Source organism: Copadichromis virginalis, linkage group LG7 (assembly GCF_057382275.1).
Source record: "Copadichromis virginalis isolate Kocher_CV1m ecotype Utaka linkage group LG7, C_Virginalis_male_GT1.1, whole genome shotgun sequence".
NCBI classification, from domain to species: domain Eukaryota; kingdom Metazoa; phylum Chordata; class Actinopteri; order Cichliformes; family Cichlidae; genus Copadichromis; species Copadichromis virginalis.
In genome coordinates, this window is record NC_140624.1 from 28,114,651 (window position 1) to 28,134,720 (window position 20,070).

A 20,070-nucleotide genomic window follows, 5' to 3' on the forward strand; every position below is an offset into this window, starting at 1 on the left:
TTAGCTCGTTAACGTGTTGGCCGTCCAGCCCCACGCATGGGGCGATCCGCGGTAGCTCGTTAACGGAGATTTGCCGTGTTGTGGCGTTAACGTCATTTCAACGAGATTAACGCTGACAGCACTAGTGATAGTGATAGTGATTAGTTGACTAGTAGTCAACGAATATGACTGCACATTTATGCTGACATCATCCTAGTGCAAAGACAAGTGGAAGCAGACAAAAACAACAAGCGCGCATGCTACAAACTTTACCCGAGTCATTTAGACAGCTGTTAGCACAGGATTCTCCTTATGGGGACCTGATATGTTTAATATGCTGCTGAGAATATAGCCCAGAAGAAGCGTATAGTATAGCTTTTATTTTGGAAAGAGCCATTTCTCTGTAATAAACTCTCTTTTCCAAAGATGAGTGATTCCTCGATCATATATATTTTTTTTATTACTTTGTTATTTCAGCGACATTCAATTTAAAAACTGTACTTTTGAGTTAAAATATATATTTATAATTTTAATAAATGACAAATTAAAAAGGCATGAACATTTTTTTTGTATCAAAAAAATATCGAACCGTGACACCAAAGTATCGAACCAAACCGAATTGTGAATTTTGTGTATCGTTGCACCCCTAAGCAACATGGTATTTTGTTGTTTAGGAAGGGGGAAGTTTTAGGAGTGACGGCGGTGTTTTGAGATGTGAGAGATTTGCGACGTTTAGCGCAAATCATGTGTAGTTAGTGTGTTTTGTTGTGTAGTTAGTGTGTAGTGTAGTCAATAGTTTTGTTGTGTGTGTCAGAACAATGAGGCGACTGCTGAACGTTACAGGTGTTACAGGAGTGATACATCTCCTGTTGTCAGGCCTGCAGGTATCAGGCTGTCGTTCTCCTTTATCTCATAGTGGACAGAAATTATTTTTTGGAGGGGCACAAATAATTTGTGTGGCATGAAATTTGATGCAGAACAGCTGATTGTTTTGTAAATAGTTTGAAATGCTTATTTAAAAAAAAGCCTTGGCTGCATTTTTAGGTAAACAGCTGCAAAAACTTTGTTGTTTGCATAACTCAGTTACTTTTTTGAAAAAGTAACTATATAATTAATTGCCCAACATTGGTCATTATATACTGTATTTTGCAGACGGAGTTACAGGACTCTCTCCCAGACCACAAACTCGTGATCATAATACAAGTCAGAGCTTTATATAAAAAAAAGAAAAAAAGAAAAAAAAAGAAAGTTGTGTTTTCAAAATTCGAGTTATTTTTACTGTGTTAACATACCAGGTCATGAACAAGATTCTTTTTAAATTTTCGTTGTAAGTGGGCTAAAGCAGTTAATTAAAAGTAGCTAACATAAATGTAAACACTGTAATTTGATTATTTTAATAAACCATGTAACTTGATGCTGGCGTGACCACAGTGCTGTTGCTCACAGTGGTCCAAGAGACTGCTCAGGGAGTTTGTGTGTTCGCTCAGACACACGAAAAATTAGAGGGAACATTGATGACTGGTCACCAATTATCTCAATTCCTGTTGTTCTTCTCCAATATGTTATCCATATTGCGTTCAAAACACAGTCTGAGTACTCACAGCCCTGCCTATCATGTCGGCCAGCCTTGTGGGATTTTGAACAGCTATAGCCACTTCTTGTTCTTTGATAAGCCAGATCCGAGCCAGCTCCAATCAGCCAGAACTCTGTTATCGTGGTTCCAAATTGGTAGATGTTGTTCATTGTCCTCCATCGAGAGTGTCGCCAGACACACAACGCAATCGACCATCGAGTATCTGGCAGCAAACGTCTCCGCAGGACAATCTGGCTCTCCCAAGCCCAGCAAGGTGTCAATTCCGTTACGGGAACAGTTGATCAAATCCATAATTCTTTAGGTTTTAGAGAACAAGACTGAGAAACTCTTTGAGGGTTAGAGTTAGAAGAGACTAGACTAAAAGATAGAAGCAGCAGCCGGGAAGATAAGGGAGGGAGAGGGGAAAGATGCGTCCGCCTCCTCTGAGAGTCAAAGAGGGTAATGTGTAGAAAGGTTTGAATCAATGTCTTAGTTATTTACAATACAGTGTGTACAAAGTCAAAATGGCAGCAATAGGTAGCAAACTGTATGACTGATGAAGAATTGGACAGAATTCAGACAAGAGGAAGGCTAGCAGTGGAGAAAGTGGGTGAAACATGGGAAAAAAATAGGTAAAAATCCTGGCGGCCACCAGTGCTTCTCCTCAACCTTTGCTTAATGCAAGCCAATGATATGATCTTTCTAAATGGAGTAAGACATTTCTACAACGACAGGATGTATGTTTTCCATTGTGATTGTTTAATGAGAAGCACCGTATTATTTAGGGTTCAATAGCCCAATTAAAACCAATCAATCATAGCAATAATTCTCCAATGGGAGATCATTTGTTTAGTTAGATCTAGGTTGGTACTTTTCTTGTCAGGCAGTGCATTTTTGTTTAAATTGGAAGTAAATAATAAAAATGTCAGAAAGAAGCATTTATAGTACATTATATTATAATGCATAATACACAATACATTAACTGTTAGTAAGATTTAAAAAGCCAGGTAACCTATGAGTATGCCTCATTTAAATATTACTATGTATATTCCTTTTTATGTATTTGGGTTTTTTTTCTGTTTTGTTAAAGGAATCTCTGGCATCATAAAAGTAGTGACTTGTGATTAAACAACGTGACAATGAAAGCCATGCTCTGGAAAACCCAGAGTAGGACTTTTAATCAAATTATATATCCTTCTTAAAATATCTGCTAGATTCAGTAAAAAAAATCAGTTTGTGATTTTGCAGGCAGGATCCCCTCAACATTACACCAGCACCACCACCAATATTATTGGATGATTGAGGCACCCAGAGTGACCTGTGGGATTAAGATCCCATCACCCCCCTCAAATCCCCCCCGGAGTCAAACCCGTGGGCTTGTTATCGCTGGCCTAATTGGAAACCGCATTGCACAAATGCTCTAGCCACAGCGGGACTGACTGTAGATCTGCCTGGCACTTGTATTCTTAATTAAAAAAGAAAAGGCAGACATTCACTCAGGAGGATTACCCCCTAAGTTTACATATCTTAAGGAGCCAAATTCAGTCAAAAGGATTAAAAATTTGATGGCATGGCTTGTCTCGAAAAATTATACTTAGGATCAGTTAAGAAAAAAAACTCATCAGGTCTTAGAGCTGGCCTAAATATGACCAAATGGAAGGCTTTGGTGACCATGGATTCACTGAGGATGGTGAAAAGAGGATGAGATACCTCCAAGCAAGCTGTTCCTACAGCCTTCGAGAAAAAAATGCATACAGTCTGATTGTTAATGATTAATAAAAATATTCATTGGTTAAACGTTATAAAGTCATAGATCTGTCAATAGATCCAACAAACACATTCAAATATTTGTAAATACAACTCTTGCGAACATGTAAAAAAAAAGCTAAGACTGCAGAAAAATAAGCAAATCAATTACAAATAATCAACAGATCTGAGAAAATAATTATAGCAGATTTAAAACCATTCCTAAATGCTATATGCTATAAATGTGATTTCCCAGATGACGAATGCTAAATGTGCAAATGATTATATTTTCATGTTTTTGAGAAATCTCCTTTATACAGAGCCAGACTGAATTGACTTCTGTGACTTTGGTACTAGAAAAAAGCATTAGATCACAGGGCATGTTTACTTACAAGTCTAAGCTTCAAAATGTTTTACATTTGTAAGTGACTGGCTGGACCCACAGTTTGCTAATAAGCTGCCATAAGTTAACTGCAGATCTGACATGTAATAATAAGAACATGCAATATTAAATAGCTAGATTTGTTGCCTGGGCATGTAAAGTAGATGCTAACATAAACAAGTAAACCTGTCCTCAATGTTAGTCTTCAAACTTACTTAATGTAGCAGATAAGACAAAAAATATTCCAGTACTATTTTCAGACATTGCTGATGTAGAGAAAATGGAGAAAATGTACAAATCTGATGTTATTTGAACGCTGTCTTTTTCCATAGTCACAAGCAATGAACCGTTTTATGTTATTATGTTATGTTATTTGTACTTATTTACTTAAAGACACTTGAAAAAAAATATTGTATTCTTTTAAGATAAATCATCTCTACGAAACTCCTAAGTGCAGTCAAGGTTCCCCTGTTAACAGTGGAATTCTAGCAGTTATATCCTGCCTCCAGTCTTTGTCCTAGCTTTTATTTATGCACAGAAGTAAAACTGGTATTGATTATATCTGTTATATCTGTTGATTACATTTTACATCTGATTACACCTCAAAAGAACCTGTATGTTAACACCAGACAAAACAAGACAGAAAGACTCAGCATAATGAGTGATTGGGTTTTTAGTGTAAAAGAGTAGAAAAGCTATGTCTACCACTTGGTGAGTGCATATTCCAGCTTCTGGAGTTAGTTAGCGGAGATGGCCTATTTAGCATGCTAGCTAAGTAAGGTGTTAATGCAGGCACAGCAGACACCAGAAGGCAGCACATAGTAATGGTTTGTTACTATGAACAAAGATCCTCAAACTTCACAAATGACAATTCTAGGAAAGGATTACTTAAGGAATGCAACAGCAGAAACGGCACACTAGAAACCAAGTTAATAACTGAGGTTAACAAGCTCTACAATTTAGAAATTCAGAGCTGGTGAGCTATTGCACCTTTCCTGTAATCGTTAGACATTGTATCTTACTCATAGAATGTTTTAACAGGTTTGATGAACATTTAAAATAAGAATTACATTCAAACGAAGCATTTAAATGCAAATATAACAAACAAACAAACAAACTTACATATTCACAGTTCCTGTCTGAAGACTTACCTTCTTTCTCTAAGTTTTTCAATGTATTCAAACTTTGGAGTAAGTTTTCCGTTAGAGGCGATGACAGCCTTTAGGAATAAATCAGAACATCCAAACCAAACATGAATTTCACTTATTTGCAGAAAGAGTCAAATAAACATCCGTTACATACACATATCTAATCCAAATAAATAAATGTATGTTATCAACCAAAATATTGAATTAGAAAATGAAGTAAAACACTCAACTAAAAATAGCATCATGCCTTTGTAACAAATAAAGTGAGATACTTCTCTCAACCAACATTTCACTACTTACATCTCTGACTTGTGGGCTAAATTCTTCTTCGTCCAATGGTCTGGTTGAATCTGAAGGTAGCTGGTAATGACATATAATTCACAAGGAAACACTATGTGAAACATGTCATAGCCCTCTCCCATACTTGATCAGAAAACACCACCAAATGCACTGGAAAATTGGTGGCATCAAATCAGACGTCTTACCATCTCCCAGATGTAGGGGAAGAGACGGTCACCAAAATACTCTGTGGCTTCGATTGGCAGCTGAGCAGGAAGGTTGTCAATGGAGCACATGAGAATCCCGTTTCCCTCCACGCTGCCGGGACCACAAATAAAACCAAATCAAATGTTAAAATTCAGGCATTTTACTCTTTCAAAAAAAACCAAAAAACAGTAGCACGTATACAATTTGATGGCAGTCTCAAAGAAGTTAGGAGGGGACAACAAAAGGCTGAAAAAGCAAGCAGCACTAAAAAGAAACAGCTTTGCGTCTATTTAGGTTGACTGTCAATAGATCTGTAACATGAGGAGGGTATAAAAAATGTTAATTTTAGTAGATTAACAAGTAAAGATGGGCAGTAAAGATTGTATTAAAAGCATTCATGATTCTGTTATTGGTTGCACATCTGGAAAGGCAACATTAGTGCTGAAATGTATGTAGCAATTTTAGAGAGACATATGCTCCCATCCAGAAGAAACTGTTTTCAGGGAAGGCCTTGCTTATTTCAGAAAGACAATACTTTTGAGTGGGCCCATTTCCATATGGAAGCAAAAAACCCCTGGACATACTGAAGTCAACTTTTAACTTTGGAACATTTAGAAACATAAAACAGAAACTAACAGGGCTATTTTTCTGTATCAACTTGTGTATTGCTTAATTGTAAAACCACTGAAAGGCAAAATTTGTTGATGTTTTCTTTATTTACCTGTTCACCTTTGCAGTTATATTGGGCTCTCAGACAAGTCTTTTTTTTTTTGACAACTTTATTTATGATTTTCCAATATGACAAAAGTACAGACAAATATAACTCGAATTGCGACTACAAACACTGCCATTGTGAAACCGGTTGAGCCACGCAGTGGCAAACCAGTTGGATGCAGAAAAATGTATAATCTATGGGCACAAACAAAAAAATACTACCATGTGAAACCCAAAAAACAAAACCCACCAAAAAACAAAACAAACAAAAACAGAATAAAATAAATACATAAATAAAAGGGGGGCTGCATTGTGCGCAGTTCTTTTTGGCTTGCTACAGATAGTAGGTGGCTTTAAAGAAAGAAAGAGAAAAAACCCCAAACACAGATAAAAGCAGTAAATGACAACTTCTCCACATATTCAACAAAGGATGACCAGGTTTTGTAGTATTTACTTTGAGACCCTCTCAAACTGTATCTCAAATACTCTGTCTGCAAGCACCTCATCACCTCTCTCACCCAAGACTTCTGTTATCGGATTAGGATCAATTGTTTTCCCACACACATATTAAAAACTAATTCCCAGAACCGGTTCAAATCAGAGCAGCTCCAGAACATATGGTTAATGTCGGCGGGTGATTGCTTGCACCTCGGACATCTATCATCAGAGGCATTGTATATTTTGGCTAGTTTAGCTTTGGTTAGGTACGCCCGGTAAAGAATTTTAAACTGTATTATACAATGCCGTATACAGATTGAGGATTCATGGATCTTGCTAACACTAAGATCCCATAGGTCGTCTGGGATCTGGAGGTTTAAGTCCAGCTCCCAGGCATTTATGGCTTTGGACACAGAGTCTGCCTTTATATGCTGCAATGTGCTATATATTTGAGAGATGTGACCTCTAGCAATAGATCGAAATTGCAGACAATCCTCAAGTGAATGTGTGTGTGAATGGGTGGATGATTGTGTATAGAGTAAAGCGCTTTGGGGGTACTTAGGACCAAGTAAAGCGCTATACAAATACAGACCATTTACCATTTAAGTGTACAGACATTAGGTAGACTTGGATAAGAAGTGAAGTGTTTAACTGCAAAGCTACGCGCTTGTAAGTATCTAAAGTGAGTCTTTGGGATTCCAAAATCTTTAGACAATGCTTCAAAGGATAAAAATGACCCTTTAACAAACAGATCAGAGAAGCAGATAATTCCTCTGCTGTACCAAACCTTGAACCCTGCATCGCTCAGAGCTGGTAAAAAAAAGATGATTTGACGTAATAGGAGAACGCTGAAACCAGACATTGAGAGAGTTCTTAACCACAGGATTTTTAAAATGAACATTGCGACTGACTGGTAGACCTGAACACATTATTGCAACAGGGGATATGGTGAGATTACCGTCTAGCTCCATAGTGGACCAAGGCGGCCCTCTGCCCTCCCTAAAACCCCGCATCCAGGTGGATAATTTCACAATATTGGCAGCCCAATAATAATACATAAAGTTTGGTAGGGCCAGGCCGCCTTCCAACTTAGAACACTGTAACAAGGATTTACGGATTCTTGGAACTTTTTTGTCCCAAATAAAAGATGATATGAGTCCGTCTAACTGGATGAAAAAGGTTTTAGGAAGAAAAAGGGGTATCATCTGGAAGAGGTACATGAATCGAGGCAAGACTACCATTTTAATCGTGTTGACCCGCCCAGCAAGAGATGGGTAATACTGACCAGTGTGCCAAATCCGATTTTGTTTTCTCTAATAAAGGGATAAAATTTTGTTTAAAAAGATCCTGATAAGCGTCTGTGATTTGAATACCCAAATAGGTGAATGAGGAGTGTTCCAGTCTAAACTGAAAGGCTGAGTAGTCAGCTTCCTTCGCCAGACTGTTAATAGGGAACAGTGTGCTTTTAGCCAGGTTCAATCTGTATGGAAGAAATATAGTATCATCAGAATTCAAGTATTTTTAGACATTGGATTTATAACACTGAATTTTTATCCTCCAAATTTCTCTGCAAAAATATTCACCTGCAAAAATTCACCTGCAAAAATTCACCTGCAAAAATTCACCTGCAAAAAATCCACCTGCAAAAAATCCACCTGCAAAAATTCAATTGCAAAAGTGATGAACTTGAAAGACCCAAGCCAGAGCAATCAGGATGTGGATGGGGTAAGGTACTGACATGCTACAACTTTATAGTTGTTAAATTCTGGGTACAAGTATACATACCCATCTTGTACATGTTTTTTAATATTATTATTATCCTACCCAATTACATGTTTCTTTTAATCAGAGTATGCTGTTTTAATGACTTTACAATATCACTTACATTGTGTTCCTTACATTTTCCCTAATTGTATGTTATATTAATCCTATATTTCCGTTTTAATATTTCTAATGTTTGCCTTGTTTTCTTCACTGTCTGGTCTGCCTCTGTCTCACCTGTATGGATGCATTTACATCTAAATGTCCCCAACAAAGGATGTTTTAATTCACCACTATTCCAGTGAAACACGAGTCTCCCATCTTCCTCCTACCGGTCTCGAGTTTTTGTTCACCAAAGCACACACCAACTTCATACTGACGGACAGATCACTGCCCTTTTGCCGCCTTGTCTGACCGTGTTTTGTGGCTTTGGTTCACTTCACCTCACTCTTCCCCATTCTTGTCATTAAATCAGGCCGTTCTGCAACCATGGCAGCCATTCACTCTATGGCTTTATTAATGGTGTATTTTACCCCTTCACCAAAGGCCGTTCTTGTTTACAACATTATATTTGCAGTGTTCATCTATCTATCAATATCTGCGGAGTATTTTTTTTTTTAACGAGTATCCTATTTTCCAAAGCACAGCATGTAAAGGGTAGCTCGGTTAGCAGGATGCTAGCATGTAGCGCTTAGTGAGACACGCCTCAGACGAGTTGAGCAAAGACCCCGTCTGTGTACTTTATACGTGAGCAACGGATTTAAATAAAATTAACGTTTCAAAAGACAAACTTGAAGATAAAAAACAATATACAGTGGGGCAAAAAAGTATTTAGTCAGCCACCAATTGTGCAAGTTCCCCCACTTAAAATGATGACAAAGGTCAGTAATTTGCACCAGAGGTACACTTCAACTGTGAGAGACAGAATGTGAAAAAAAAATCCATGAATTCACATGGTAGGATTTGTAAAGAATTTATTCGTAAATCAGGGTGGAAAATAAGTATTTGGTCACCTCAAACAAGGAAAATCTCTGGCTCTCACAGACCTGTAACGTCTTCTGTAAGAAGCTTTTCTGTCCCCCACTCGTTACCTGTATGAATGGCACCTGTTTGAACTCATCATCTGTATAAAAGACACCTGTCCACAGCCTCAAACAGTCAGACTCCAAACTCCGCCATGGCCAAGACCAAAGAGCTTTCGAAGGACACCAGGAAAAGTATTGTAGACCTGCACCAGACTGGGAAGAGTGAATCTACAATAGGCAAGCAGCTTGGTGTGAAAAAATCAACTGTGGGAGCAATCATCAGAAAATGGAAGACATACAAGACCACTGATAATCTCCCTCGATCTGGGGCTCCACGCAAGATCTCATCCCGTGGGGTCAAAATGATCATGAGAACGGTGAGCAAAGATCCCAGAACCACACGGGGGGACCTGGTGAATGACCTGCAGAGAGCTGGGACCAAAGTAACAAAGGTCACCATCAGTAACACACTACAACGGCAGGGAATCAAATCCCGCAGTGCCAGACGTGTTCCGCTGCTGAAGCCAGTGCATGTCCAGGCCCGTCTGAAGTTTGCCAGAGAGCACATGGATGATACAGCAGAGGATTGGGAGAATGTCATGTGGTCAGATGAAACCAAAGTAGAACTTTTTGGTATAAACTCAACTCGTCGTGTTTGGAGGAAGAAGAATACTGAGTTGCATCCCAAGAACACCATACCTACTGTGAAGCATGGGGGTGGAAACATCATGCTATGGGGCTGTTTTTCTGCCAAGGGGACAGGACGACTGATCCGTGTTAAGGACAGAATGAATGGGGCCATGTATCGTGAGATTTTGAGCCAAAACCTCCTTCCATCAGTGAGAACTTTGAAGATGAAACGAGGCTGGGTCTTCCAACATGACAATGATCCAAAACACACCGCCCGGGCAACAAAGGAGTGGCTCCGTAAGAAGCATTTGAAAGTCCTGGAGTGGCCTAGCCAGTCTCCAGACCTCAACCCCATAGAAAATCTGTGGCGGGAGTTGAAAGTCCGTGTTGCTCGGTGACAGCCCCAAAACATCACTGCTCTCAAGAAGATCTGCATGGAGGAATGGGCCAAAATACCAGCTACTGTGTGTGCAAACCTGGTAAAGACCTATAGTAAACGTTTGACCTCTGTTATTGCCAACAAAGGTTATGTTACAAAGTATTGAGTTGTATTTTTGTTATTGACCAAATACTTATTCTCCACCCTGATTTACGAATAAATTCTTTACAAATCCTACCATGTGAATTCATGGATTTTTTTTCACATTCTGTCTCTCACAGTTGAAGTGTACCTCTGGTGCAAATTACTGACCTCTGTCATCATTTTAGGTGGGGGAACTTGCACAATCGGTGGCTGACTAAATATTTTTTTGCCCCACTGTACTTACCGGAGAATCGCCAGGGTTTGCCGCTTCCATCTTGCTGCTCCTAAATTCAAAACTGCCTCTGCAGACAGGCAGGGGAGGCGTGGAAATTGTCTTTGAGTTAGTCAAACGTTTTCCTTAGTTCGAGTAGATGATAAAATAAAATAAAAATAAATGGGATTTTAAGTAGGACTAGGCGTTCTGTAATGATCTCTATTTAGGAGAAAAACTTAATCACTCACCTTTAAACAGCTCTCTTTTAGGAGACACACTGCTGGCTAACGGTGTCATGTGATCAAACAGCATAATTTAATTGGCTGAGAGCCGCTCGACTCGATCTAGTGCTGATTGCTCTGGCTTGGATCATTCAAGCTCATCACTTTTGCAGGTGAATTTTTGCAGGTGAATATTTTTGCAGGGAAATTTGGAGGATAAAAGTTTAGTGTTATAAATTCAATGTCTAAAAATACTTGAATTCTGATGATACTATATTTCTTCCATAAATCTGTAACCAGACAGGCGGCCAAAGGATCCAATGAGGTCCAGAGGTGAAGGAATTGATGCCTCCGGATCTGTAATATACAGAAGGAGATCGTCTGCATACAAGGAGCACTTATGAATAGTGTTTCCCCTAGTGATCCCCCTTATTATGGGGTCTGTTCTCAATGCTGCCGCCAGCGGCTCTATTGACAGATTGAATAGCAGGGGGCTTAAGGAGCATCCCTGGCGGGTGCCTCTATGTAAGGAAAAGTATTCTGAAATAGTGTTATTGGTGCGGACTGAAGACAGGGGTGCTGAGTACAGAGTCCTGATCCATGAAATAAAATTAGAACCGACGCCAAATTTTTTCAAAACGGAGAACAAATATTGCCAATCCACACAGTCAAAAGTCTTCTCGGCATCTAGTGAGACTATTAGTGATCAACTGAATGGTCAGAATATAGGATATTTAACAGCCGTCTGATATTGAAATATGACTGGCGGTTCACTATAAAGCCTGTTTGGTCCTCATGTATAATAGAAGGTACTACCTTCTCAATACAAAGTGCAAGAGCTTTTGTGAGGATCTTATAATCCACATTCAGTAGACTAATGGGGCGATAGGATCCACATTTTTGAGGATCCTTGTCTTTTTTGAGTATTACAGAGATTGTGGCTTGGGACAGAGTTTGTGGCAATGTGCTTGTTGCCTGAATTTCTGAAAAAACCTCAGACAGTAAAGAAACAAACTTGTCGGCAAAGCGTTTATAGAAATCACACAAGAAGCCACCTGGGCCCGGTGCCTTGCCATTTTGCAAAGAATTAACTGCCTGCAATATTTCCGCTGAGGTAATAGGTCTTTCCAGCAGCTCACGTTGGTCTGGGTTAATAGTGGGAGTATCTATGTTCCTCAAGAAGGAAACCAAGTCAGCCTCTGAATAATCAGTGCGGGAAGTAAATGGTAAATGGTAAATGGCCTGCATTTGTATAGCGCTTTTCTAGTCCCTAAGGACCCCAAAGCGCTTCACACTACATTCAGTCATTCACCCATTCACACACACATTCACACACTGGCGATGGCAAGCTACGTTGTAGCCACAGCTGCCCTGGGGCGCACTGACAGAGGCGAGGCTGCCGGACACTGGCGCCACCGGGCCCTCTGACCACCACCAGTAGGCAAACATGGGGTTAGTATCTTGCCCAAGGATATTTGGCATGCAGCCAGGAGGCAGCCTGGGATCGAACCACCGACCTTCTGATTAGTGGCTGACCTGCTCTGCCACTTGAGCTACAGCCACCCCAGAGATCCTGATAAAATAGCTTGAAAGCAGCATTAATTCCGTCAGGGTGTGTTACCACCTGACCGGAGTCTAACTGTATGTTGGGTATAGATTGAGCTGTGGCGGATTGACAAAGCTGATGCGAAAGATATCTACTTGCTTTTTCACCATGCTGGTATACATGATGTCTTGATCTAGGTAGGAGCTTCTCAGTTTCTTTAATTGAGAGAGTGTCAAATTCACACTGCAGCAGTACCTTCTGCTTGTATAAATCAGCGGTTGGACAGGTAGCATATTGTGTGTCAATGTTAGCTATGAGCTCCGTCAGCTCCCGAAGCCATTCGTTTCGCTTTTTAGTCTTATAAGACGAAAAAGAAATAATTTGGCCCCGCAGATATGCTTTTAGCGACTCCCAAATTATAGATTTTGAAACATCTGGAGTGTTATTTGTTTCTTTTTTTTTTTTCGTTTTTTTTTTTTTTTTTGTGTCCCGTTTGGATCTTTAGCCATCAGAATTGTTGTCTTAAGGCAAAAGGCCATATTGGTCCATATTGGTCCATTTGATATAATTATGAATTCATTTTATTTTCAGTTGCTACAAACGGGACAGACATGACTGGGGGATAGGACAGGGAGAAAGAATGAAAGAAAGAGAGGGAGAGAAAGAAAACCAAAGGGGAGAAGAGACGGTGAGAAGGGGGGGAAGAAAGAAAAAACAAACAAACAAAAAAACAAAACACCTGGGTCACCTGTATGGAGAAAAAAAACAGAAGAGAAAGCAAACAACAAAGAGCAACATAATAAAAAAAACAGCACCATCACAATAAACTAGCTAGCAGTAGATATCAGTAGATACTAAATAATAAACGATATTGTGCAGCACGCAAGATAGACAGCGCACAATGTGCTTTGAGGCAGCAGCCAAGAAAGCTGTAGTCCGCGTCTGTGAATACCCGTGTGTACACCTGTGTGCATACCTGTGTGGATCAGCATGCTTGCATTCCAAAGGTTTCTCCATGTAACGATCTGCTAGGGAGTGTGGGGAGCCACAGCCCCGTCCTCCAGGGTATGAAGCAGGTATGGAGGAGATCAAAACTCCAGACATCCAGAGGCCCCCAGAACACAAGAGACCAAGGAAGACCAACAGAGGGGCAGCCGCGCCACTGTCCCAGTAAGAGCTGAGGAGAGTCCCAGATGAGGGCTCACTCAGCAGCCGCAGAGCAGAAGCCAGGGGGAGTTGCAGTGACGCGCCCGTGAGCTCCGCCGGCAGCCAGCTGTGCCTGAGTGACCGAGCCCCAGGCCAAGAGGCCGGGGGCACCCCACCTCCGAAGTGGCCCGAGCGAGCCCCAGGCTCCAGGCCCCGATAAGCGGCCGCCAAGGAGTGAGCCGGTGTGTACCTGGACGCCCACCCCCAGACACAAAGAACCACCAACGCACCGACACCTGAGGGAGTCCGCCACTGGCAGGGGAAGTGGTGGTGGGTGGAGATAGGCCTCCAAACCTTGGAGGGCCTGAGATGTCCCCAGAGAGGTGGCGTCTGATACCCAACCTGACATATAGACACAGACATACAGGCACACACAGACACAAACATCCATTCCCACCCTCATGCTCTCATATGCACTTACTCCACACTCAACCAACGAGGAGACAGACATAAAGAGACGCTGTACACACGATCACACTCCCCAAGCGTACTCTACGAACCGGGTCTAGGTACCCTTGCCCCTGGAGGGGGGAACTGCACCCAGACCCAGGTAGTGTTACCCTTTTCCCTGCGGTGGGGCGAGGCAGACCGCCTCGACTCCGCAGCAGCAGGGAGGCCCCACACCCCAGACCGCAGTCGGACAGCCAACTACTCCTGTGTTATTTGTTTCTAGAAAAAGCTCGATGTGGTGTACTATGAACTTGCAAAACTCCTCATCTGACAATAATGCTGAGTCAAATTTCCAGAACCGCTGCCTTGCTGATACATTTGGAAATGCGATATCAACCTGCACTGGTGCATGATCAGAAATTACAATTGCATTGTATTTACACATGGTGACCCTTGGGATAAGGAAATTATCCAGACGAAAATAATCAATCCTGGAATACGAATGATGCACAGGGGTGAAGAAGGAATAGTATTTTGCTAAGGGCTCAGTGATGCACAGTGGATCTGAAATGCCATAGTTTTGAAGAAATGTCTACAGCATTTAAATTCTATGTTTATCGTTTATGGACGATTTAAAATCTTCAAATCTACAATTTCACACGTGCTACACCTTAAGTTTTTGCTAATGCAATCATGCTTTTAATAATTTAAAAAATATTTCAGACTGAAAACTAAATCAAATTCAATTTCAATTACATTTTATTTAGCACCAAATCACAACAACAGTTGCTTTAAGGCGCTAAAGGGAGCAGATTTCTTGCAATGCTACTAAATTATCTGCCTGGAGAAAATCAGTCTGCTGTAGAGCTGGGCGATATAAGATTTTTTCATATCACAATATGTTTTTTTGTTTTTTTTTTCATTTCAGGCGATAACGATATCTATCACGATATAAGCCAAATAACTATATTTGTAAGATTTAAATGTGCCGTTGCTCACAAGTAAAATGTGAAATAATCAGCAGCGTGTTTTGATTTAAATATTTATTTCCCATAATAAGTTCAACAGGGTAGATGTACTTAAGGAACATGAGACTTTTTCAGATAAATAAAGGCAAATATTGCAAACTACACAAAAGGCAGCCGCTAAAGCGTTTAAGTTTCAAAATAGAACAAACGAAACAGGCTACTAAATTTTCAATTCAACTTAGAAACAAAATATTAATTCAAAAAATAAATCTTAGTTTGTTTTACAGAAGAACAGACAAAATTGACTAACTTTTGTCAATATCAAATAAACTGAGAACTAAAAGGAAATTCTCGATCTCTCCTTGTTGCATAGCTTAGCTTTTCAAACAGTTTTAACAGTTACTTTAGTCTGACAAAAGCCGAATGACGAATTAGCGCTTCCAGTCAGAGATTGAGCATGCACCGGTTTATTGTATTTCCAGACTTGCTTTTGGCACAATTTACAGTGCCAAAACACTGGCTGTTGTGAAATCCGTGGTAGCTGTTTTTTGTTGATTCATCTTCCTTGAGAGCAGGGAGTGTGGGGGCATTTCTCCTTATTTTTATTTTCCTTATGTTGCACGCCGGTTTTCCCTGGGCTGGGGTGTAACAAACGTTAACTAGTAATGACTTCATGAACTTCTTCACAAATAAAATTTTAATCATTAAAGAAAAAATTACCAATAATCATCCCACAGATGTAATATTATCTACAGCTACTCTTAGTATCATTGATGTTAAGTTACTCTTTTTCTCCAATTGATCTTTCTGAGTTAACTTCAATAATTACTTCCTCCAAACCATCAACGTGTTTTTTAGATCCCTTTAAACAGCTGCTGTGATTTGCGGTCTCTTATTTTGCACCTTGTTCATTGAAAAACCTTCAGAGCACTTTAACAGAACAGAACTGAATAGCCCTTTATTGTCAATGTACAAAGAAATTATTGGTGATCCAGACCAACTGTGCAGGAGTAAAATATAAATAGCCAGCAGCTGCTTGTCTTTGTCTCCCTGGGGTATTCAGAGCTCTAATAAAGACTGTTGTAACTGAAGACTGTTATTCATAAACTAGACTTTGTATTTGTATTATTTTGTTTTATGTGTTTTAATGTTGTATTTGATTTTTAACTTGTAACACTGTAATAATATGCCTTCCTCGCCAAGTCTCCCTTGATGTTAATCTCAAGGGATCCCTGATTAAATAAAATAAATAAATATGAGGTCTTTAGGATAAAATAAGAAAGGAGTTTTTAAAAGCCAACTCAAGTAATAAATGCATGAACCAGTTTTTCTACATCACTCTGAGATAGGATGTTAGCATGTTTTATCCATGTCCAAATGCAAGTAAACAGTCCTACAGATTTGGATAATATGTGCATTGAAAGACCTATCCTGGTCAAAAATGACTCCAACATTCCTCACACAAAGGTCTAGCAGGATACGAATGGTGAGTTATGTTAATAAACAAAGCTGAACAGAAGAATATACAGAAATCATAAAAGATGCTGCTTGATGTAAAAATTGGAGTCGTTGCCTCAATTCTGAAACCCTGATCCAAACAGAAACACAGTTGATGCTGGCACAAAGGCAAATCATGAACCGTTTGCTCTATACCTGTCATGATCAATATGCTGGTCAGCGTCATAGATGCAGAAAGGCTTATCAATGGTGGTGCATTCATTCATGAACTCTATAGAGCCTCCAGTGTCAGCAGATATGTCGCAGATGGCCAGCAGCCTGCAGGAAGACAGAAAAGAAAACACTTATGAGGGTATAGCAGGCTGTGGGGTAAGGTGATCCAAACGGGTATGTCCTACAGGGAGGAGGCCCCAGCACAGACCCGGGACACGCTGAAGAGATCTATTGGCTGGCCTGGGAAAGGTTTGATGTTTCCTCAGATAAGTGGGGTGCCTCTGCCAACTATAGATAAGCAGAAAAAAATGGCTGGATGATTTGTTTTATTATTTTAGATGTTAATTTTATTGAAGATGTCATGAGAAGTCATGAATCACAATGCTTTTGTTTGTTTTTCAGATGTTATTTTGCCATATTTTAGTAATACGTGAACAGCTTTTGTAGTAACATGTTTTCATATTTATTCTCATATTTAACATCTCAAAAAGTTGATTCAGTTCATCTACACGTAGCGTTTTCAGTGGCAAAAAATGTTTCATCGCTCATCCACATGACTTCTTTGGTCTCAGCTGATTGCAGGTTTCCCCAACCTTATAAACAGTATATTTGCATAATGACTAAAACTAGCACCACTGAAGAACAATGAGGTCAGTTTCTTGATCATTAATATACAAAATGTCATGACCATTGATCAACAATTACTGATCAAAGACAAAAACATTATCATCCTTCTGGCAGACAAGGGTAGGTACACGGTTTTGCTAAACCAGAAACTATCATGAGAAAATTTTCTTGCTGCTCGGTTACAAAAATACTTGAAACAAGACCAGGAAGTGACTAAAGGAAGAGGGTGATAGATTGTCTGAAGCAGTTAGAACAAGACAATACTACTGACCGGATGTCATTTTTTAATTAATTTATTTAATTTTTATTTTTTATTTAATTTGGTTTTTATTTATATATAATGTATTTTTATTATTTAGTTCCAATGATACAAAAGTCTTGTGTGATGTTACGTCTGTCTCATTTATGTTCCAGTCACTGAAGCAGGGGAGGCAGTTCACAAGAGATTACAGGATGACCCCAACCTCAACAATAGGACTCCTCTCAGCACCGACCAAGTGTGTTTGCTCTTGGAACTCTGACTTCATTCCACATATTTCACAATAGTTAGTACTACAGACTAAAACATGGGTGGGCCTTTGGCTCCCCAGTTTTACCCATTGTAGCCAACTTTTACATGGAAGAATTGGAAAAGAGTGCTCTGTTATCCTACCCTGGAACACCACCAAGTCATTGGTTCAGGTATCATTATCATTTCATTATCATTTTTATTTATGAACTGAACAGAAACAGAAATACAAAATAAATAGTACCAAATAACTTATAATTTAGAATATTAATACCAAATAATGGTCATACTGTATTAAATGCCAGTGAACACAAATGTGTTTTAGATGTGTCATCTGTAGGGGGACATTATTCCACAGTTTAGGCACTACAAACCCAAATGCTCGATTGCCTCTGTGAACGAGCCTACACCTTGGTATGGCTAAAAGCAAAAGATCATTTGAACTAAGAGATCTAGAAGTCGGATAAGGCTTCAACAGGTAAGACAAATACCCAGTAGCCTGTCCATTTGGAGCTTAGTAGGTCAACAATAAAATTTTAAAACCAATTCTGAAGTGAACAGGGAGCCAGTGAAGAGAGAGAGAGAGAGGCAAGCACTGGTGAAATATGTTCATGTCTTTTAGTTCACATCAGAAGACGAGCTGCAGCATTCTGGACCAACTGCAGTCTTGGATGGGAGGTCTGACTAACTCCAATATATAAGAAGTTACAATAGTCCAGCTGGGATCTAATAAAAAGGTAAAGGTATGTGGATGACACCTGAGTGAAAATCAAATCTCAGGACATACCACAATTCACTGATCACATTAACTGTGGACCAACTGCTTCCTAAGCAAAAACCCTTAGTGATTTCTCATCTGTCAGGAGTATTAGAACAGCTGAGACATATTTTCTCTAAACACCACGTCAGTCAGCTGAAACTGAAGAAGTCACTTGGATGACTGACGAAACCTTTCTCCCACTGAAAACGCTACCTCCAGATGATTTTCTTTTAAGATTTCCTTACCTGGATGATTGAACATCAAGACATTTTTCTTCTTTGTTATTGAAGAATGTGATAACTGGTTTGAAATGCGTTTGTTATTGTTTTTCATTAAACGGTTTTCAAATGTAACTTCAAACCTGAGTGCTTCTTAGTGTTAGACCAGTTGGTTAGTCTAATTTTTTTTTCTTGTTTAGTCAACTAAGAAATTAGTCGCCAGGAATATCCCTAAAAGATAAACATGCAATCGCTGTTGAGATGCAGTAGCTACCACCACAGTACTTTTATTCATTCAGTAGAAAAAGATTTCCAGCCTGTATTTGTGATTTTCCTGTGCTGCGTTCTTACTTGTGAGGAAGCTTAGGTGATCCCTCGTTGTATGCAGATGAGGATTTTTGTGGTCTCATGAGCATCTGAGCGTCCAGTCGCCTGAGGAGTCGAGGAGTGTGGGGGTCCCAATAAATACCATTGATCAGACAGGTTGTATAGGGTGCTACCTATAGTCAGGAAGAAACCACGGTCCAGTCATTCACTATGTGTTGAACTACAGTGTGTCAGCCATTCAGTAGTGCTTTTGAAATCTCAACTGTAATTTAAATCTACAACTACAATTCTGAAAAAGTTGGAATGGTGTGTAAAATACATATTACACATTTTCTACAACACAAAACAAAAAAATATAATACCCTGAACTGCATTAAATAATACACCAACAATAAACAGTAAGTCTCTCTCTTCTAAGTCCCTGCGAGTAAACAGTTTTATAATTGATAAATTTTTATTTATTTATTTATTTTTGCCGCCTGTCCCATTTGGTTCTTTTGCCATCAGAATTATTGTCTGAAGGCCAAAAAAGACGCCCAACAGATTTACTTTACCAAGTGGACCATCCTGGCCTTGCCGTATTGGTCCATTTGATTGACCTTTGTTTTTATTGTTTATTTATTTTATTTTATTTTCACTTGTTACATACGGGGAAGACATGACTGGGGGAAAGGAAAGGGAGAAAGAATGAGAGGGAGGGAAAGAAAAACAGCGGGGAAGAGGAGCGGTGATAAAGAAAAGAAAATTGATCAATATACTGATTTAATTTGAGTTAAGGACCTGGTTATACTACAATGGGTATGTTAGTTTATATTCACGTGCAACTCATTTTTAGTATCTTGCCCAAGAATAGTTTGCCTGGGATCAAACTATCAACCTAACAATTGGTAGATGACCTGCTCCACCTTTATAGCCACAACCTGAACAGAAAGGGTGGACAATAAGTTAGTTCCACACCCGTGGAGGCCAAAAACTCAAAAATGTTCTGTGCTAGGACCAGTTCTGTTTC

General features: G+C 39.6%; 1 protein-coding gene across 1 annotated transcript in view; it reads right to left on the reverse strand.

Moving 5' to 3' along the window:
* The window catches only part of aass (aminoadipate-semialdehyde synthase), a 103,720-nt gene that overhangs the window by 13,834 nt on the left and 69,816 nt on the right, over positions 1-20,070 (reverse strand). The window contains exons 9-13 of the mRNA XM_085462828.1: positions 19,086-19,234; positions 16,604-16,726; positions 5,314-5,425; positions 5,129-5,188; positions 4,832-4,899 (exon numbers count right to left, since the gene is read on the reverse strand). Coding sequence (XP_085318954.1) covers positions 4,832-4,899; positions 5,129-5,188; positions 5,314-5,425; positions 16,604-16,726; positions 19,086-19,234 — 512 coding nt within the window. The remainder of the gene's footprint in view (positions 1-4,831; positions 4,900-5,128; positions 5,189-5,313; positions 5,426-16,603; positions 16,727-19,085; positions 19,235-20,070) is intronic.